This window comes from Carcharhinus amblyrhynchos, chromosome 2 (assembly GCF_965287045.1).
Source record: "Carcharhinus amblyrhynchos chromosome 2, sCarAmb.v2.hapA, whole genome shotgun sequence".
NCBI lineage: Eukaryota > Metazoa > Chordata > Chondrichthyes > Carcharhiniformes > Carcharhinidae > Carcharhinus > Carcharhinus amblyrhynchos.
Window position 1 is genome coordinate 108,911,630 of NC_137325.1, and position 16,741 is coordinate 108,928,370.

At 42.5% G+C, this 16,741-nt stretch overlaps 1 protein-coding gene across 1 annotated transcript in view; it reads left to right on the forward strand.

Moving 5' to 3' along the window:
- Positions 1–16,741, forward strand: part of mrc1a (mannose receptor, C type 1a) — a 136,334-nt gene that overhangs the window by 82,588 nt on the left and 37,005 nt on the right. The window contains exons 15-16 of the mRNA XM_080217211.1: positions 5,020–5,164; positions 15,936–15,977. Of these exons, the coding sequence (XP_080073337.1) occupies positions 5,020–5,164; positions 15,936–15,977 (187 nt within the window). The remainder of the gene's footprint in view (positions 1–5,019; positions 5,165–15,935; positions 15,978–16,741) is intronic.

The following is a 16,741-nucleotide window of genomic DNA, read 5'->3' on the forward strand; positions in this document are numbered from 1 at the left end:
ACAACAAGCTAACTGCTGGGGAAAACATGGGTTGACTTTCCACCAACACAAAACATGTATGACCAGGTTTTCTCCTGTTCTGCTGCACTATCAGAGACAGAGTGGGATGGGATGCCTACCCATTGCCATTGGCTGTGTCCGGTCCAACTTTCAGCCATTCGGTTTATTATCATGTTTTGAACTGGTAGCCATGTTGTCGCAACACAGCTGTGAGCTCCACCTCAAGTGGGGGGAGAAAACGCACTGCTGTGAATAGCTGTACGATGAATCAGCCACCAATATCAGGTGAAGTCTTTTTAAATCCTTTTCTGTTTGAAAAATTTGTCCACTAAATATTTTAGTTCCTCTGCAGCATTTGATCACTTTGTGACCATTGATCCATTGTTAGAGAGAGAATGGCCTTGACATGTGGGACAGGATTTTCACTCACTGGCAGGGGCAGATACAGAGGTGAATGCATGGGAAAGCTCACAGCCTTGGGCAGTCTATCAGTTTGTTGGGACCATTCCATCCCTGGGCCATTTTCCTAGCAGAAAGTGGCCAAATCATGGTCTATTAAGGCCTATTGTCAGAGGTGACCGGAAATCGTCCAGTCAGACTTGAGAACCCTAGGTTGTCGGGAACAAGGCTAGCTGCCTGGAAGTGGCATCCCAGTGACAGGCTGGAGAGGTCAGTGTTCTAGCAGGTGTTGGGGCCTCCCCACCCACCTGGTCTTAGCCACAGCTGCTGACCACCTTTATTGTGGAACTCCCCCTCTACAAAGTTTGACTAGCTGCTGAGGCCATTCTTAATTTGAATGTTTAAAAATTTGGAGAGAAGTCATCTCAAGATGGAGACATCTCCCTCCCTTACCTGAATTTCAGGCTTCATCTCTTATGAGCTCGAAAATCTGCTATTAGCCCTTCAGCTTTGACACCCTGTCTGCTATTCTTAATTAGATGATGAGTCTACCATCTTCCACTAATTGGCCAATCAGAGGAAACTTCGAGCCAGGTGATTGTTTCCCAAGTGGTGCAGGATTGTGAACCCCATTTGACCCTGATGCTGATGTCCCAGCTCAAAGGGTAAATGCCTGCCCATTATACCCCCTTCTGTGGCTCTTAAAAGCCCAATATGCAAGAGACACACAGCATCTCCTATATGCCCAGTGTTGCTAGGATGCAATAGCAAGAGCAAACGAACATATGAAGTAGGAGCAAAGTAGGCTCCTCAAACTTGCTCCACCATTTAATTGGCTGATTTGCTTGTGTTGAGTTCCACATTACCCAATACCTGATAACCTTTGATTCCCTTGCACAACAAGAATCTATCTACTTCTGTGTTAAAAATATTCAGTGAATCCCTCACTTCCACTGCTTTCTGAGGCAGAGTTCCAAAGCTGCACAATCCTTTGAGAGAAAAAAATCCTCATCTCTGTCCTGTAAGGGTGACCCCTAATTTTAAAACATTGCCTCCTACTTCTTGACTCACTCACAAGAGGAACATTTTTCCTGCACCTCCTTTGTCAAGACCATTCAGGATCATATTAACTTCCATCAAGTCATCCCTCATTCTTCTAAACTTCATGGAAACAAGCTCAGTCTGTTGAACCTGTCTTCATAAGACAATCTGCTTATTCCAGGTATCGATATATTAAACCTCTGCTGATCCTCTTCAACACTTTACATCATTCTAAGGAGGCTAAAACTGCACACAGTACTCCAGATGCAGTCTCACCTGTGCCCTGTATAGCTGAAGCATAATATCTTTATTTTTATGTTCAATCCTTCTCATCATCAAAAACAGTATTGTATTAGCCGCCTTATTACATGCTTTATCTGCATACTAACTTTTTGTTGTTAATGCACAAGAACACCTCTATCCCTCTGCACCTCAACATTCTGTGGTTGCTGTTGCTTTAATTATTAGTCTGCTTTTCTTTTCTTCCTGACAAAGTAAACAACTTCACATTTTCCCACATTACACTCCATCTGCCAAATGTTTGCCCACTCACTCCGTTTATCTATAGCTACCTGCAAACTCCATATCTCTTCTTCACTGTATACTTTCCTACAAATCTTTGTGTTGCCTGCAAATTTAGCTATCACACCATTCCTATCCTCGTCTAAATTATTGATGTAAATTGTAAAAAGTTGAGGCTCCAGCAGAGAGAGAGGATTCCACTTGATACATCCTACCAATTGGACAAAGAACCATTCATGCATAGTCTCTGTTTTCAGCCATGCAACCAATAATCGATTCAGACTAATATGTTACCCCCTAACTATGAGCTTTTTTTTTGTAATAACCTTTGATGTAGCACCTTATCAAATGCTTTCTGAAAATCCAAGTACAGTATATCTACAGGTTTCCCTCCATCTACAGCACATGTAACGTCATCAAAGAATTCCAGTAAATTGGTTAAATGTGATTTCCTTTTCATTAAACAGGTGGCACGATGCCACAGTGATTAACACTGCTGCCTCACAGCACCAAGGAACCAGGTTCAATTCTGGTCTTGAGTCGCTGTCTATGTGGAGTTTGCATGTTCTTCCTATGTCTGAGTGGGTTTCTTCGGGGTGCTTTGGTTTCCTCCCACAGTCCAAACTTGTGTGAGTTTGGTTGAATGGCCACAATAAATTGCCCCATAGTGTCAGGGATACCAGCAGGGTAGACAAATGGGGTAAGGGGGATAGGGCCTGGGTGGATTGTAGTTGGTGCAGAGTCGATGGGTTGAATAGCCTCTTGCTGCACCGTAGGGATTCTATACTCTATCCTCTAAAACCATGTCGACTCTTCCCAATTATCCCGGGTTTGTCTAAGTGCCCAGCTATGACCTCTTTAACACCTAATATCTTCCCATGACAGATGTCAAGCTAACTTGCCAGAAGTTTCCTGTTTTCTGCCTCTCTCCTTTCCTGAATAGAAGGGTTATATTTGCTACTTTCCAATTTGACGGAACCTTTCTAACAAGTTTTAGAAAACTAACACCAACGCATTAGCTATCTCTTTTAGGACCCTGTGATGATGTCTACCTGGACCTGGAGACTTGCCAATCTGCAGCTGCAGTTTGCTGAGTACTAAAAAGATACAACTCTGGTGCTGCACACATCTGCCATTTGTGAACAGCTGTATTATTAAACCGCGTAAAAAGTCTGACAACACCAGGTTTTAGTCCAACCTATTTATTTGATAATATACTCACAAGCTTTCGGGGTTAGCCCCTTCGTCAGGTGAATGGAGAGTTCTGGCCTCAGACAGAGCATATAAAGCACAGACAGTTTAGAGATTACTGATTAGAATGCGAATCCTTACACCTAACCTGCTGTTCAAGACCTGAAGTGGCTGATAATGTGAGTGGAAGGAGCACTGATCACAATTTAAAGAGATGTGTATTGTCTCCAGACGGTATAGTGAGTGAGGTTTTGCAAACCCAGGCAAGTCACGGGGGTTACAGATAGTGTGATAAGAACAGGATATGGTGCTCGACTCATAGATCGGCAGTTCCGATGTGCCACAGCGAAAAACCGCACTGATCTCCTCAGAAGGCAAACACAGGGCACAGTGGGCAGAGTACCCTTCGTCGTCCAGTACTTCCCCGGAGCGGAGAAGCTACGACATCTTCTCCGGAGTCTTCAACATATCATTGATGAAGACGAACATCTCGCCAGGGCTATGCCCACACCCCCACTTCTTGCTTTCAGACAACCACACAACCTCAAACAGACCATTGTTCGCAGCAAACTACCCAGCCTTCAGGAGAACAGTGACCACAATACCACACAACCCTGCCACAGCAACCTCTGCAAGACATGCCGGATCATCGACATGGATACCATCATCACACGTGAGAATACCATCCACCAGGTACATGGTAAATACTCTTGCAACTCGGCCAACATTGTCTACCTGATACGTTGCAAGAAAGGATGTCCCGAAGCATGGTACATTGGGGAGACCATGCAGACGCTACGACAACAGATGAATGAACATCGCTCGACAGTCACCAGGCAAGACTGTTCCCTTCCTGTTGGCGAACACTTCAGTGGTCACGGGCATTCAGCCTCTGACCTTCGGGTAAGCATTCTCCAAGGCGGCCTTCACGACACACGACAGCGCAGAGTCGTTGAACAGAGACTGATAGCCAAGTTCCGCACACATGAGGACGGTCTCAACAGGGATCTTGGGTTCATGTCGCACTATCTGTAACCCCCGTGACTTGCCTGGGTTTGCAAAACCTCACTCACTATACTGTCTGGGGACAATACACATCTCTTTAAACTGTGATCAGTGCTCCTTCCACTCACATTATCAGCCACTTCAGGTCTTGAACAGCAGGTTAGGTGTAAGGATTCGCATTCTAATCAGTAATCTCTAAACTGTCTGTGCTTTATATGCTCTGTCTGAGGCCAGAACTCTCCATTCACCTGACGAAGGGGCTAACCCCGAAAGCTTGTGAGTATATTATCAAATAAATAGGTTGGACTAAAACCTGGTGTTGTCGGACTTTTTACTGTGTTTACGCCAGTCCAACGCCGGCATACCCACGTCATTATTAAACCGCGCCTTATCAGCCGGAGATTCCAGTGCTTCGGACTGGCTGGCTCCCAAAATCAGCCGTATACACCTGCTTTCCACCGCCCTGGGTCATGCAAGTTCTGTCCAATGCAGTGCAAATGGGATTTCAAGGCCTGAATTGACCAAAGAGTCTAACTGCCCTTCACTCTGGCATCTGACTATTTAATTCTGCATTGAATCAATATTTACATGTTATTGCAACATTGGTGCAAAGTAGTGACACAATACAATGTAACAACACCTTAAATCTCTTTAACTGTTGCTGATTTTAAGCATATGTTATTCCCATTTGCTATTTATCATGGTCCATCCAAAGCAATGGAACTTCAGATTTAGGCTTTTTACTTCATGTGAACTACCTTTACTTACCATTTTATGGTGCTAACTCAGTAGATCTATTGTTAGGTTGACTTTGTTTCCAATTGTTGATTAGGATCAGCAGTCTTTATGTCATTGTTACAGGTAGATTTTCTGCACTGGAATCCTGGAGAACCCAACCAGTTTCGTGGGATTGAGAACTGTGCTGAAGCAGGAATTGGCTATGAAATGCAATGGAATGACATACACTGCGAAAGCATACATGATTGGATTTGTAAAATTAAAAAAGGCAAGGATAAAATGTTTCCTCAACTTTTAACATACCACATTGAATTATATTTAAAACTCGAACGAATTATGTTTCAAACTTGATCAGGAACGCCAAGTGTTGCAAACATGATTTATCAAGGAGGTTTAGGATACTGTGTACCAATGACTAACATTTGAATAGAACTTGTATCAGCCATGATCCAGTAACACATTTCCTCTGAGTCATAAGGTTCTGTGTTCATGTCCCACTCCAGTGCTTGAGCACAAAACAAAGGGTGACACTCTAGTATAATATTGAGGAAATGCGATGCTTTTGGAGATGCCTTATTTCTGATAAAACAGTTATGGGGAGCAAGGAAATGGTGGAGGAGTTAGACAGAAATTTTGCATCAGTCTTTGCCTTGGAAGATACTTTGAACAACCCATTAAAACTAAAGAATATGGGCGAGGAATGAAGTATCATCACCATCACTAGAGAAGTACTATTAGACAAATCTACTGGGGCTAGAGATAGGTAAGTCCTCTAGCCCTAATGGCTTGCAGCCGAGAATCCTGAAAAAAATAGCTACAGAGATAGTGGATACGTTAGTTGTAATTTTCCAAAAACCCTTAGATTCTGGAGAAGTACTGGAAGATTGGAAAACTGCCAATGTGACATCCTTACTCAAAAAGGAAGAGAGGCAAAAAACAGGAGGCAAAAGCCTGACAACTATTGTTGGAAAAATGTTGGAATCAATTATTAAGGAAGTAATAGCAGCATATTTGGGAAATCATAATCTAATCAGGCAGAGTCTGCATGGCTTCATGAGAGGGAAATCATGTCGAACTAACTTCTTTGAGATTTTCAAGGAAATGTCAACCAAAAAAGATAGAGGGAAGCTAACAGATGTATTGTATTTGGACTTCCAGAAGGTATTTGACAAGATACCTCACAAAAGTTAAATCGTAAAATAAGAACTCATGGTGTTTGAGGTAGTATATTGGTGTAGATAGAGAACTAGCTAATAGCCTGAAAACAATGAGTGGGGAGAAGGTGTTCTTTTTCAGTTTGGTGACCTGTAACCAGTGGGGTTCCATAGGGATCAGTGCTGGGATCACAATTGTTTACAATATATATTCATGACTTGGAGAAAGGAAATTAATATACTGTAGCCAAATTCACAGGCAACACAAAAATAGATGGAAAGGCAAGTTGTGAGAGGGATACAAACGTTTTGCAAAGAGATATTCATAGGTTAAGTAAGTAGACAAAAAGTTGGCAAATGGAGTATAATGTGAGAAAATGTGAAGTTATTTATTTTGGAAGGGAGAACAAAAAAAAAAGAATTATTTAAATGGAGACAAACTGCAGAAAGCTGAAATATAAAGGGTCTTGGGAGTACTTGTAGATGAAACGCAGAAAGCTAGCACACAAGTATAGCAGGTAATCAGGAAGGCTAATGGAATGTTGGCCTTTATTTTAAGAGGGCTGGAGGAAAAGAGTAGAAAAGTCTTGCTGCAGCTGTACAGGTGGCACCACATCTGGAGTACTGTGCGTAGTTTTGGCCCCCTTATTTAAGGAAAGATATTGGCCGGAATTTTCTAACGTTGTACAGCTCACCACTGTTGCCAGCATTCACAGCAGCGGGATCGGAGAATCCCATCCATTATTTCATTGGCAGTTCAGAGAAGGTTCATTAGAGTGATCCCTGGTATGGAGGGCTTGTCTTATGAGGAAATGTTAAACATGTTGGGACTGTACTCATTGGAATTTAAAAGAATAAGAGGTGATCTCATGAAACATAAAGGATTCTTAAGGTGCTTGACAGAGTAAAAGCTGAGAGGATGCTTCAGTGCATTTTAAAATCTAAGACCAGAGGGCATTGTTTCAGAAAAAATGGATGCCATTTTAAGACAGAGATGAAATGAAATTTCTTCTGAGGGTTATGGGCCTTTGGAACTCCTTGCCACAGAGTGCTATGGGAACAGAATCCTTTCTGAATATTTAAGGCTGAGATAGATAGATTTCTGATTAGTAAGAGAATCATGGATTACAGAGAAAGGGCAGGAAAGTGGACATGAGAAATGTTGGATCAGCCATGATCATATTGAATGGCTGAGCAGGTTCGAGGAACAGCCTACCCCTGTTCGTATTTCTTATGATTTTATGATCTTAAACCAAGGCCCCATTTGCCTGCTCGAGTGAATGTGAAAGATCCAATGGGACTTTTTCAGAAAAAGAGCAGAGGAGTTACCCTCAGTGTCCTGGTCAAATTTATCCCTCAAGTAGTATCACAAAATATAGCTTATCTGTTATCACATTTCTGTTTGTGGGAGTTGGCTGAATGCAGATTGGCTATGAAGTTTCCTGCACCACACTGTAACTACAAGCAAAAAGTATTTCATAAGCTGTAAAGTACTTTGAGATGTCTGATATTAGTGAAAAAGACTAAAATACAAGGTTTCATTCCTCTTTCCTGCTTAAATGGAGAAGTTACTGATTGAATTGCTGATGAATATTTATTCATCAGTATTTACTAACTTGGGGAAATAAATGGCGATGCCTTGAGGAGTGTGCATGTTACAGAGAAGGAGATGCTGGAAGTCTTAAAGCACATCAAGATAACTAAATTCCTGGGACCTGATGAAGTATATCCCAGGACGTTGAGGGAGGCTGTGGAGGAAATTGAGGGTTGTCTAGCAGAGATATTTGAATCATCGATAGCCACCAGTGATGTGCCTGAAGCTTGGGGAGTGGGAAATGTTGTGCCTTTGTTTAAGAAGGGCTGCAGGGAAAAGCCTGGGAAATATAGGCCGGTGAGCTTAACATCTGTAGTGGGTAAGTTGTTGAAAGGTATTTTGAGACGCAGGATCTACAGGCATTTAGAAAGGCAAGGACTGATTAAGGACAGTCAGCATGTCTTTGTGAGTGGAAAATCATGCCTCACAATTTGATTGAGTTTTTTGAAGGGGTAACCAAGAAAGTAGATGAGAGGAGTGCAGTTGATGTTGTCTACATGGACTTGTACAAAATTTAATACAAAATTGACTTGATGACAGAAGCCAGAGTGTGGTTGTGGAGGTTGTTTTTCAAACTGGAGGCCTGTGACCAGCGGTGTGCCTCAGGGATCAGTGGTGGTCCACTATTATTTGTCATTTATATTAATAATTTAATGAGAATTTGGGAGGCATGGTTAGTAAGTTTGCTGATGACACCAAGATTGAACAGTGGAGAAGGTTATTTAGGATTGCAATGGCATCTTGATCAATTGGGCCAGTGGGCTGACAAATGGCAAATAGTTTAGAAGAAGGCGAGGTGGTGCATTTTGGTAGATCAAACCTAGACATGACCTACTCAGTTAATGGTAGGGCATGGGGAGAGTTATAGAACAAAGAAAGCTAGAAGTACAGGTTCAAAACTCCTTGAAAGTGAAGCACAGGTGGACAGAATGGTGAAGAAGGCATTCGATATGCTTTGTTTCATTAGTCAGAACATTGAATACGGGAGTTGGGATGCCTTGTTGAAGTTATTAGTCAGACATTAGTAAGGCCATCTTGGAATACTGTGTACAGTTCTGGTCACCCGATTATAGAAAGAGTATTATTAAACTAGAAAGCGTGCAAAGAAGATTTACTAAGATGTTACTGGGTCTTGATGGTTTGAGTTATAAGGAGATGCTGGATTGACTGGGTTTTTTTTCTCTGGAGTGTAGAAGGCTTAGGGATGAGCTTATAGAATTCTATAAAATAATGAGGGGCATAGATCAGCTAGATAGTCAATATCTTTTCCCAAAGGTAGGGGTGTCTAAAACTAGATGGCATAGATTTAAGTTGAGAGGGGAGAGACACAATAGGGTCCTGAATATGAGTGGAGCTGCCAGAGGTAGTAGTACAGGTGGGTACAATTTTGTCTTTTAAAAAGCATTTAGACAATTACATGGATAAGATGGGTATAGAGGAATACGGGCCAAATGTTGGCAATTGGGCCTAGCTCGGTGGTTAAAAGAAAGATGACATGTACAAGTTGGGCCGAAGGGCTTGTTTCCATGCTGTAGACCTTTATGACTCTAAGTCATGCTTTTTATGATGAGGTTAATAACCATACTAAAATATGAGAGAGAGAAATTTAAAATGTGCCCTTTAAATTTTTAATATAATCTGTCTCAATAACTTCCAGGCTTGCACAATTATTAAGAAAGACAACAAAGGAGAGAAGTCAGGGCTGAGAAAAATCCACTTGGCTTATTTGTGGGGAGTATGAATGCATTTTCACTGGTGCAGCTCATAAGGGAAAGAAATGCAATATTCAACAATTTTCTATGGGGCATGTACATTGACAAAAGTTACACTTTCCAGATCTATTCAAAATGGATCTAATTTTCACAGTGGGGTTTTGTTAGGGGCTGTTTCCTTCCTAAGGTCATTTGAAATAGCACTTTAAGTTGCCATAGTGACTGACATGGCGATGGTATTTGTGATTTATACTGTATTAGCTCTTTAAATGTCACTGTTTGTTGCAGTGGTGGACAGAAAGCTTAGGACTAGTTATTACTAATGATTTGCTATGGTTACAAAAGCTGCTTGCTGCTGCCAAGTGCCAGTAAGCAGCCATTTGAGGAATTTTTTCTGACGACCTTATACCCGCTAACCATTAAATATGCACACTGGCAGTCAATATTTGCTGATGAAAAGCAGCATTCAGTAGATCTCTGCCTACTCAATGACACTCTTAACCCAGTCTCACTATGTAAAGTGAATCTGGCCAATGTATCTTTGAGAGAATCTTTGTTGGAACCCTCATTGTGTTCAGCAGCTAAAATATTTTCAATCAGCAGGAGGTTTTTGTTTGTGCCTGGCAGTGTGGGGGTGGGTGGGAAGGGAATGGATGGCTTTGAAATGAGGAGAGTGAAAGACAAGTAGTGGAAGTCATGAAGAGGAAGATGAAGTACAAATGTATGGCAATGAAGAAAGAGGAATATTGATGCAAATGAAAGTGCTAAAAGCTCGAAATGAGACCTTGAGATGGAGAAGAGGCTTTCCCTGATTTCACTGGAGTAGGGGAGGAGGGAATGCCAGCTGGGATTGGGAGAGGAAGGAATTTCAGCCTGGCCTGAAGAGACTGGAAGAGAACAAGAGGCGAAGTGTGCCAAGCTGAACACGGGAAGGGGAAAGGGAACAAAGGGAGGGAGGCTGTGGGGGAGAAACCGAGATGGCGAGAGAGAGAGAGAGTTCCAACTCCAACCGAAGGGAAGGTGGTGGTGGTGGTGGTGGTGGGGGGAGGGGTTGGATGAGGTGGGTGGGTGGATGAGGGGTGGAGACAAGGAATAGATTGCCAGCTTGAATTACTTGGGAGAAGAAGAGGAATTTGAGAAGGAATTGGGAGGATTGACAGAGAATGAGCCAATTAATGGTGTGATTTGTTGTATAAGATGTACAGTTCTTTGCGCTGGTTTACAGTGAGGCAGTGTCACACAGTGGAGTCCTCCAACTTTGCCTTTATTGTTCTGTCCTGCAACTGACACTGTACACCTCCTGGATCTTCATTCCCATCATATCCTCAAACATCTGCTGGACATCACTCTTCACCCAGCTTTGTACACGATCAAGAAGATTAATGGGTACTGAAGGGGTGGGGTAGGGATTGAGAGGGCAGAGTATCTGAGAGTGGAGAAGTGAAAGGAGGCAGAGAATTATAGGCCCTGATTTTACAGGCACACCCACCTCAAAATTGGGGCGGGTGAGGATCGCAGAACGGCATTTTCTTTGTTCTTTGTTCCCCTCTCACCTTAAACCTATGCACTTCTAGTTTTAGACTCCCCTACCTTTGGGAAAAGATATTGATTATCTAGCTGATCTATACCCCTCATTATTTTATAGACCTCTATAAGATCACCCCTAAGCCTCCTACACTCCAGGGAAAAATGTCCCAGGCTATTCAGCTTCTCCTTTTAACTCAAACCATCAAGTCCCAGTAGCATCCTACTAAATCTTTTCTGCACTCTTTCTAATTTAATAATTCCTTTCCACAATAGAGTAATCAGAACCATACACAATATTTCAAGCATGGCCTTACTAATGTCTTGCACAACTTCAACAAGACACCCCAACTCCTGTATTCAATGTTCTGACCAATGAAACAAGCAAGCTGAATGTTTTTTTCCATCACCCTGTCTGCCTATGACTCCACTTTCAAAGAGCTATGAACCTGTACCCCTTGATCTCTTTGTTCCATAACTCTCCCCAATGCTCTCCCATTAACTGAGTAAGTCCTGCCCTGATTCGATCTACCGAAATGCATTGCCTCACATTTATCTGAAATAAAATCTATCTGTCATTCATCAGCCCACTGGCGCAATTGATCAAGATCCTGTTGCAAGCCTAGATAGCCTTGTTCACTGTCCACTATGCCACCAATCTTGGAGTCACCTGCAAACTTACTAACAATGCCTCCTAAATTTCCATCAGAATCATTAACATACATGGCAAATAACAGTGGACCCAGCACCAATCCCTGATGCATGCTGCTCATCACAGGCTTCTAGTTTCAAAAACAACAATCCTCTTTTGTCAGCAAGCTAATTCTGTATCCAATCAGCTACCTCACGCTGCATCCTGAGCGATTTAACCTTATGCAACAACCTGCCATGAGGTACCTTGTCAAGGGCCTTGCTAACGTTGGTGCAGACAATGTCGACTGCATTGCCCTCATCTACCTTTTTGGTTACCCTTTCAAAAAACCCAGTCAAATTCATGAGACATAATTTTCCATTCACAAAGCCATGTTGATTGTCCTTATCAGTCCTTGCGTCTCTAAATGTCTAGATCCTGTCTGTCAGAATTCTGACAACTTACTACAGATGTTAGGATCACTGTCCTGTAGTTCCCACACTTTTCCTTGCAGCCCTTCTTAAACAAAGGTACAATATTTGCCACTCTCCACTCTTCAGGCACCTCTCTTGTGGCTATTGATGAATATATCTCTGCTAGAGGTCCTGCAATTTCCTCCCTAGCCTTCCACAACATCCTGGGATACACTTCATCAGGGCCTGAAGGTTAACATACCTTGATGTGCTGTAAGACTTCCAGCACCACCTCCTCTGTAATATGTGCACTTTTTAAGGCATCACTATTTATTTCTCTAAGTTCCCTAACATCCATGCCTTTCTCAACAGTAAATACTGATGAGAAATATTCATTTAGGATCTCACCCATCTCTTGTTGTTCTGCACTTATATGACCTTGTTGATCCTTAAGAGGCTCTACTCTCTCCCTTGTTACTCTTTTGCCCATGATAATAGAAAAGAGTCTCACCGAAAATCTCCATCTTCGTTCGCGGTTGGGATTCTCCAGTGCCAGCCAGAATGAATGGAGTTTTGGTTGAAATGCCAAATACTCTATTCTCACTTGCAGTGGGGTGGGCAAGGGATGGGATCGGGGAATCCCGGTCTCTATTTCTTTTGATACTTCATACTGATTCCTTCCTATCTGAGTCATCATTATTTCATCTTGGAATTGCTGCCTACTCTAAACTCCTTCCTGTTATCATTATCTATTTCCTATTGTTCATGGTTCTTTGTATCCTTTTTTTTGTAAGCAGACCTATGAAAGTCGAGGTCTCTTTGAGTCCATTAACATTGGCATTCTGAATGGATCCTTTGATCTATTTGGGACCCAAATCCATCAATCTATTTCCACATTTGTTCTTTTTCCCTTCTTGGCTCTTAACCCCTCGTAGGGTCTTTTCCATTGCCTCCTTTCACTCTCAGGTACTCAGCTCTCCCAATTTCCCACCCCATCCATCTGTACTCCTCGACCCTCCTGTTCACCTGCTTCTATTCCAGACTTATCTTCCTGTTAGATCAGCGTCTTGATTCCTTCTGTGCTTTTCTTGGTTTCATCCTTTAGGTTTACTGAAACATTCGGCACTGGCTGATGATGAACAGCAACATAAATTGCCCATTCCATCCTCATCAACCTTCCTACCCAGTGCAGCAGCTGGAGACTAATCTTGCCACTAAATCAAGCCTCTCCATCTGACTATATCTTCCATACTAACCTACCAAGTCTATCCAAGTGATAGGGTGATGCTCATCACTGATACACTTCAGCCTGACCCCATACTCCTCTAGAAACTTCTTTCCCTTTGAGAATCTCACTTTGTTTCATCCCTCTCACCTCATTTTCAAGATCACCTAGATATCTTCACCATTTTCCTTGTTCAGTCTTTTCTCTTTATGACATACCTTCATCTGCAATTTCAAGCTCTATCTCAGTTCATCAGGCTCTCTGTTCTCTGAATTCATTGTCCTCTCACACCGTCTCCCTGCTTTTGAGCTCCCCAACCCACATTCATGACCAATCCCTCGACCTTGCCTTTCACATGGTCTTGCTAGCTCTATTGTCAATTACTGAAAAGGCCATTTCTGATCATTTCCTTGTATCATTCTCCACTCCACCCACTTTCCACATTCAACCTCTCTCCTTCTGAAACAATCCATGTCCCAAATTCACTTACAACTGAGCTATTCAGCCTTTGGCCCTCTATTCACCACGACATTTCTAAAGCTACTGTTTTTCTCAGTTGCACTCTCAACTCCAACTTTGATAACTTAGTCCCCAGTAAAACCATTATTCTCTCTGACTATGGCCATTCCCTTTGTGTGGGCCTCGTCTGCTCAACCCTAAGTTCAAGAGGTTCATATTTGAAAGGATGTGGTGGGCAACTGGTTTAACTAATGCTGGCAAATCTGGATAGACCATTTAAAACACTTTTGATTCCTGTTCGCATCTGCTGGAGCTGCTCACTTCTTCAGCGTCATCCTGAAATGCAAAAATGAACCTTGGTTATTTTCCTGTATTTCAAATGAGCTTCTTAAAACCCTCCTCCCTGTCCCTACATTGTTATTTCCAACAACTGAAGCAAGAAGCTTACTGACTTCATATCACTGTGAATGAGATAGCCTAATCAGCTACTTGTACTGTGTCCTTCCCTTCCACTAGCCCATCTGGCCAAACACTTTAATATTTCCAACTGCTCTCACCCTGAACTAGTACCCTCCCCTAGTTTCTCTCCGATCTCCCCTTATGCTCTCACTGAGCTCACGTAAGATTCACTTCTTGTTCCCTTGATCTAGTTCATATTAAATTGCTGATTGCCCAGCTTTAGCTCCTGGCCTCCATGTTGCAGATGTGGTAAATAGTTCTGTCTCTTGAGATGTTGTTTTCTCCTTGAAACCTGCTGTCATCCCTGTCTCCTGAAATAAGTAACATTTTGGCAAACTATTGTCCCATCTCCAACCTCCTCTTCCTCTCCAGGTCCTTGAATGTGTTGTCACCTCCCAGATCTGTTCCCAGGTTTCTCAGAACCCCATTCTTAAATCTTTACAATCAGGTGTCCGCCCTTGCCAGAGTATTGAAATGGTTCTGATCAGTCACAACTGACATCCTATGTGACTGTGACAAAGATAAATTAGCCCTCCCTGTTCTTCTGACCTGTCTGCAGTCTTTGATAGAGTTTGACTGTACCATCCTTCTCTATAGACTTTCCACAGTTGACCAACATTCTTACGTTCTTATCTATTGAATCATAGCCAGAGAATCACTTTCAATGGCTTCTCTTCCTCCTCCCACACCATTTCCTCTGGTGTCTCCCAAGGATCAATCCTTGGCCCTCTCTTATTTCCCATCTATGCATTGCCCTCAATGACATCCTCTGAAAACATATCGTCAGTTATCATATATCTGCTGACAGTACCTAACTCTACTTCACTGCCCCGTCTCTCGACTCTTCCAATGTTTCCTGTTTCCAAATGATCAGACTGCTTATCTGCCATCCAGTACTGGATGGGCAGAAATTTCCTCCATTTCAATATTGAGGAGATTGAAGTCAGTGCTTTTGGTTTTTGCTCTAAACTCCATTCCCTCACTGCCAATTCTGTCCCTCTCTATGGCAACAGACTGAGATTAGGCCTTGGTGTCAATATGATGCTATGATAACCTTCTGACTTCAGAGTTGTGCCATTATCATGACTGTCTATTTCTGCCTCTGTAACATTGTCTGACTTCCCCCATCTTGTCTCAACTGCAGCTGAACCCCTCAGCCATGCCTTTGTTATCTCTAGGTTCTGCTATTCCAATGCAACCCTGGTTCGTTTCTCACAGTCTATCCTCTGTGAACTTAAATTCATCCAAAACTCTGAAGCTAGTGTCATAACTCGCAATGAGTCCCATTTACCTAACACCTCCATGTTTGCTGATCTACATTGGCTCCAGATCAAGCTATGCCTAGATTTTAAAATTTTCATCCTTGTTTCAATTCCCTCGTCCCCACCTTCCTCCCTTTGGAATCTCTTCCAGCCTCACAATCACCCGACATACCTTGTACATCCCCAATTACAATTGCTCCATCATTGGTGGCCGTGCCTTCAGTTACCTCAACTCCAAGCTTGAGAATGCCTTCCCTCCACCTCTATTACATGCACTCCTTAGAGACATTCCTTTTAATCAATTGATACATCTTGATGTGGCTCAATGTCATGCTTGTTCTTCTAACGTTCCTGTGGAGCACCATGGGATATTTCAGTACATTAAAGGTGCTACATGAGTGTAAGTAGTTGTTGATGTAATAGATTTCCTGTCTGCTGTCCGGGGACCTTATAATTAACTGAAATTAACCACTAAATCTAAAGTATTATAGAGGCAGGAAAATCTGGAAACTAAAAATATTTCTGTTGCATTCCGAGGGAATTAACAATCCTATTAATTACCATTTCCAATTACTATCTGATGATAATACATTTTTGTTTCCTTAGGAAAACCAGTAAAGCCTATATCCATTGACACAAATTCAGAGCGTAAGTCCACATTTCTTTCACATTTCTTATTTTGTTTAAGATCATGATAATACTGTTTGTTCGCAATGGAAGCTTTATAGTCAGCGCTGATCTGCATATCATGATAGTGAGTATTTCTTGCAGTCAACTGAAAACAAATGATAATTTAGAAATTCTTCCATGATCCATTTTGAGCTTTGTGGTTTACTCAGGTTGAAAAACCTTCCATATTGGGGAGGCACAGTAGCGCTATGTTTAGCACTGTGGTCTCACAGCTCCAATGAGCCGGGTTCACTTCTGGCCTCAGGTGTCTGTGTGGAGTTTGCACATTCCCCCTGTGTCTGCATGGGTTTCCTCCGGGTGCTCTGGTTTCCTCCCATAGTCCAAGTAGTGCGGGTTAGGTTGATTGGCCATGCTAAATTGCCCCTTAATGCCGGGGGATTGGCAGGATAAATACATGGGGTTACAAGGATAGGGCCTGGGTGGGATTGTCATTAGTGTAGCTCAATGGGCTGAATGGCCTCGTTCTGTATTGTAGGGATTCTATGATTACTATGCGCAGAAGTCTGTGCAAATACCTTTGTTTTTAGCTGGTGCCACAATCTCTGCTTCCTTAAATGGGAGAATTCCCCACAATGTGAACCCTACCTTAAAAATTGGCTGCCTGCAGTTCGAATTCTAATCCCGGGAGAGTTGGTGGGCTGAATTAGAGGTTGGGTCTATCGCTCCCAGAATGAGTATAAAGGCTGCTGGATATGTGATGGTGGAGGCAGAAGGCCTGTCTT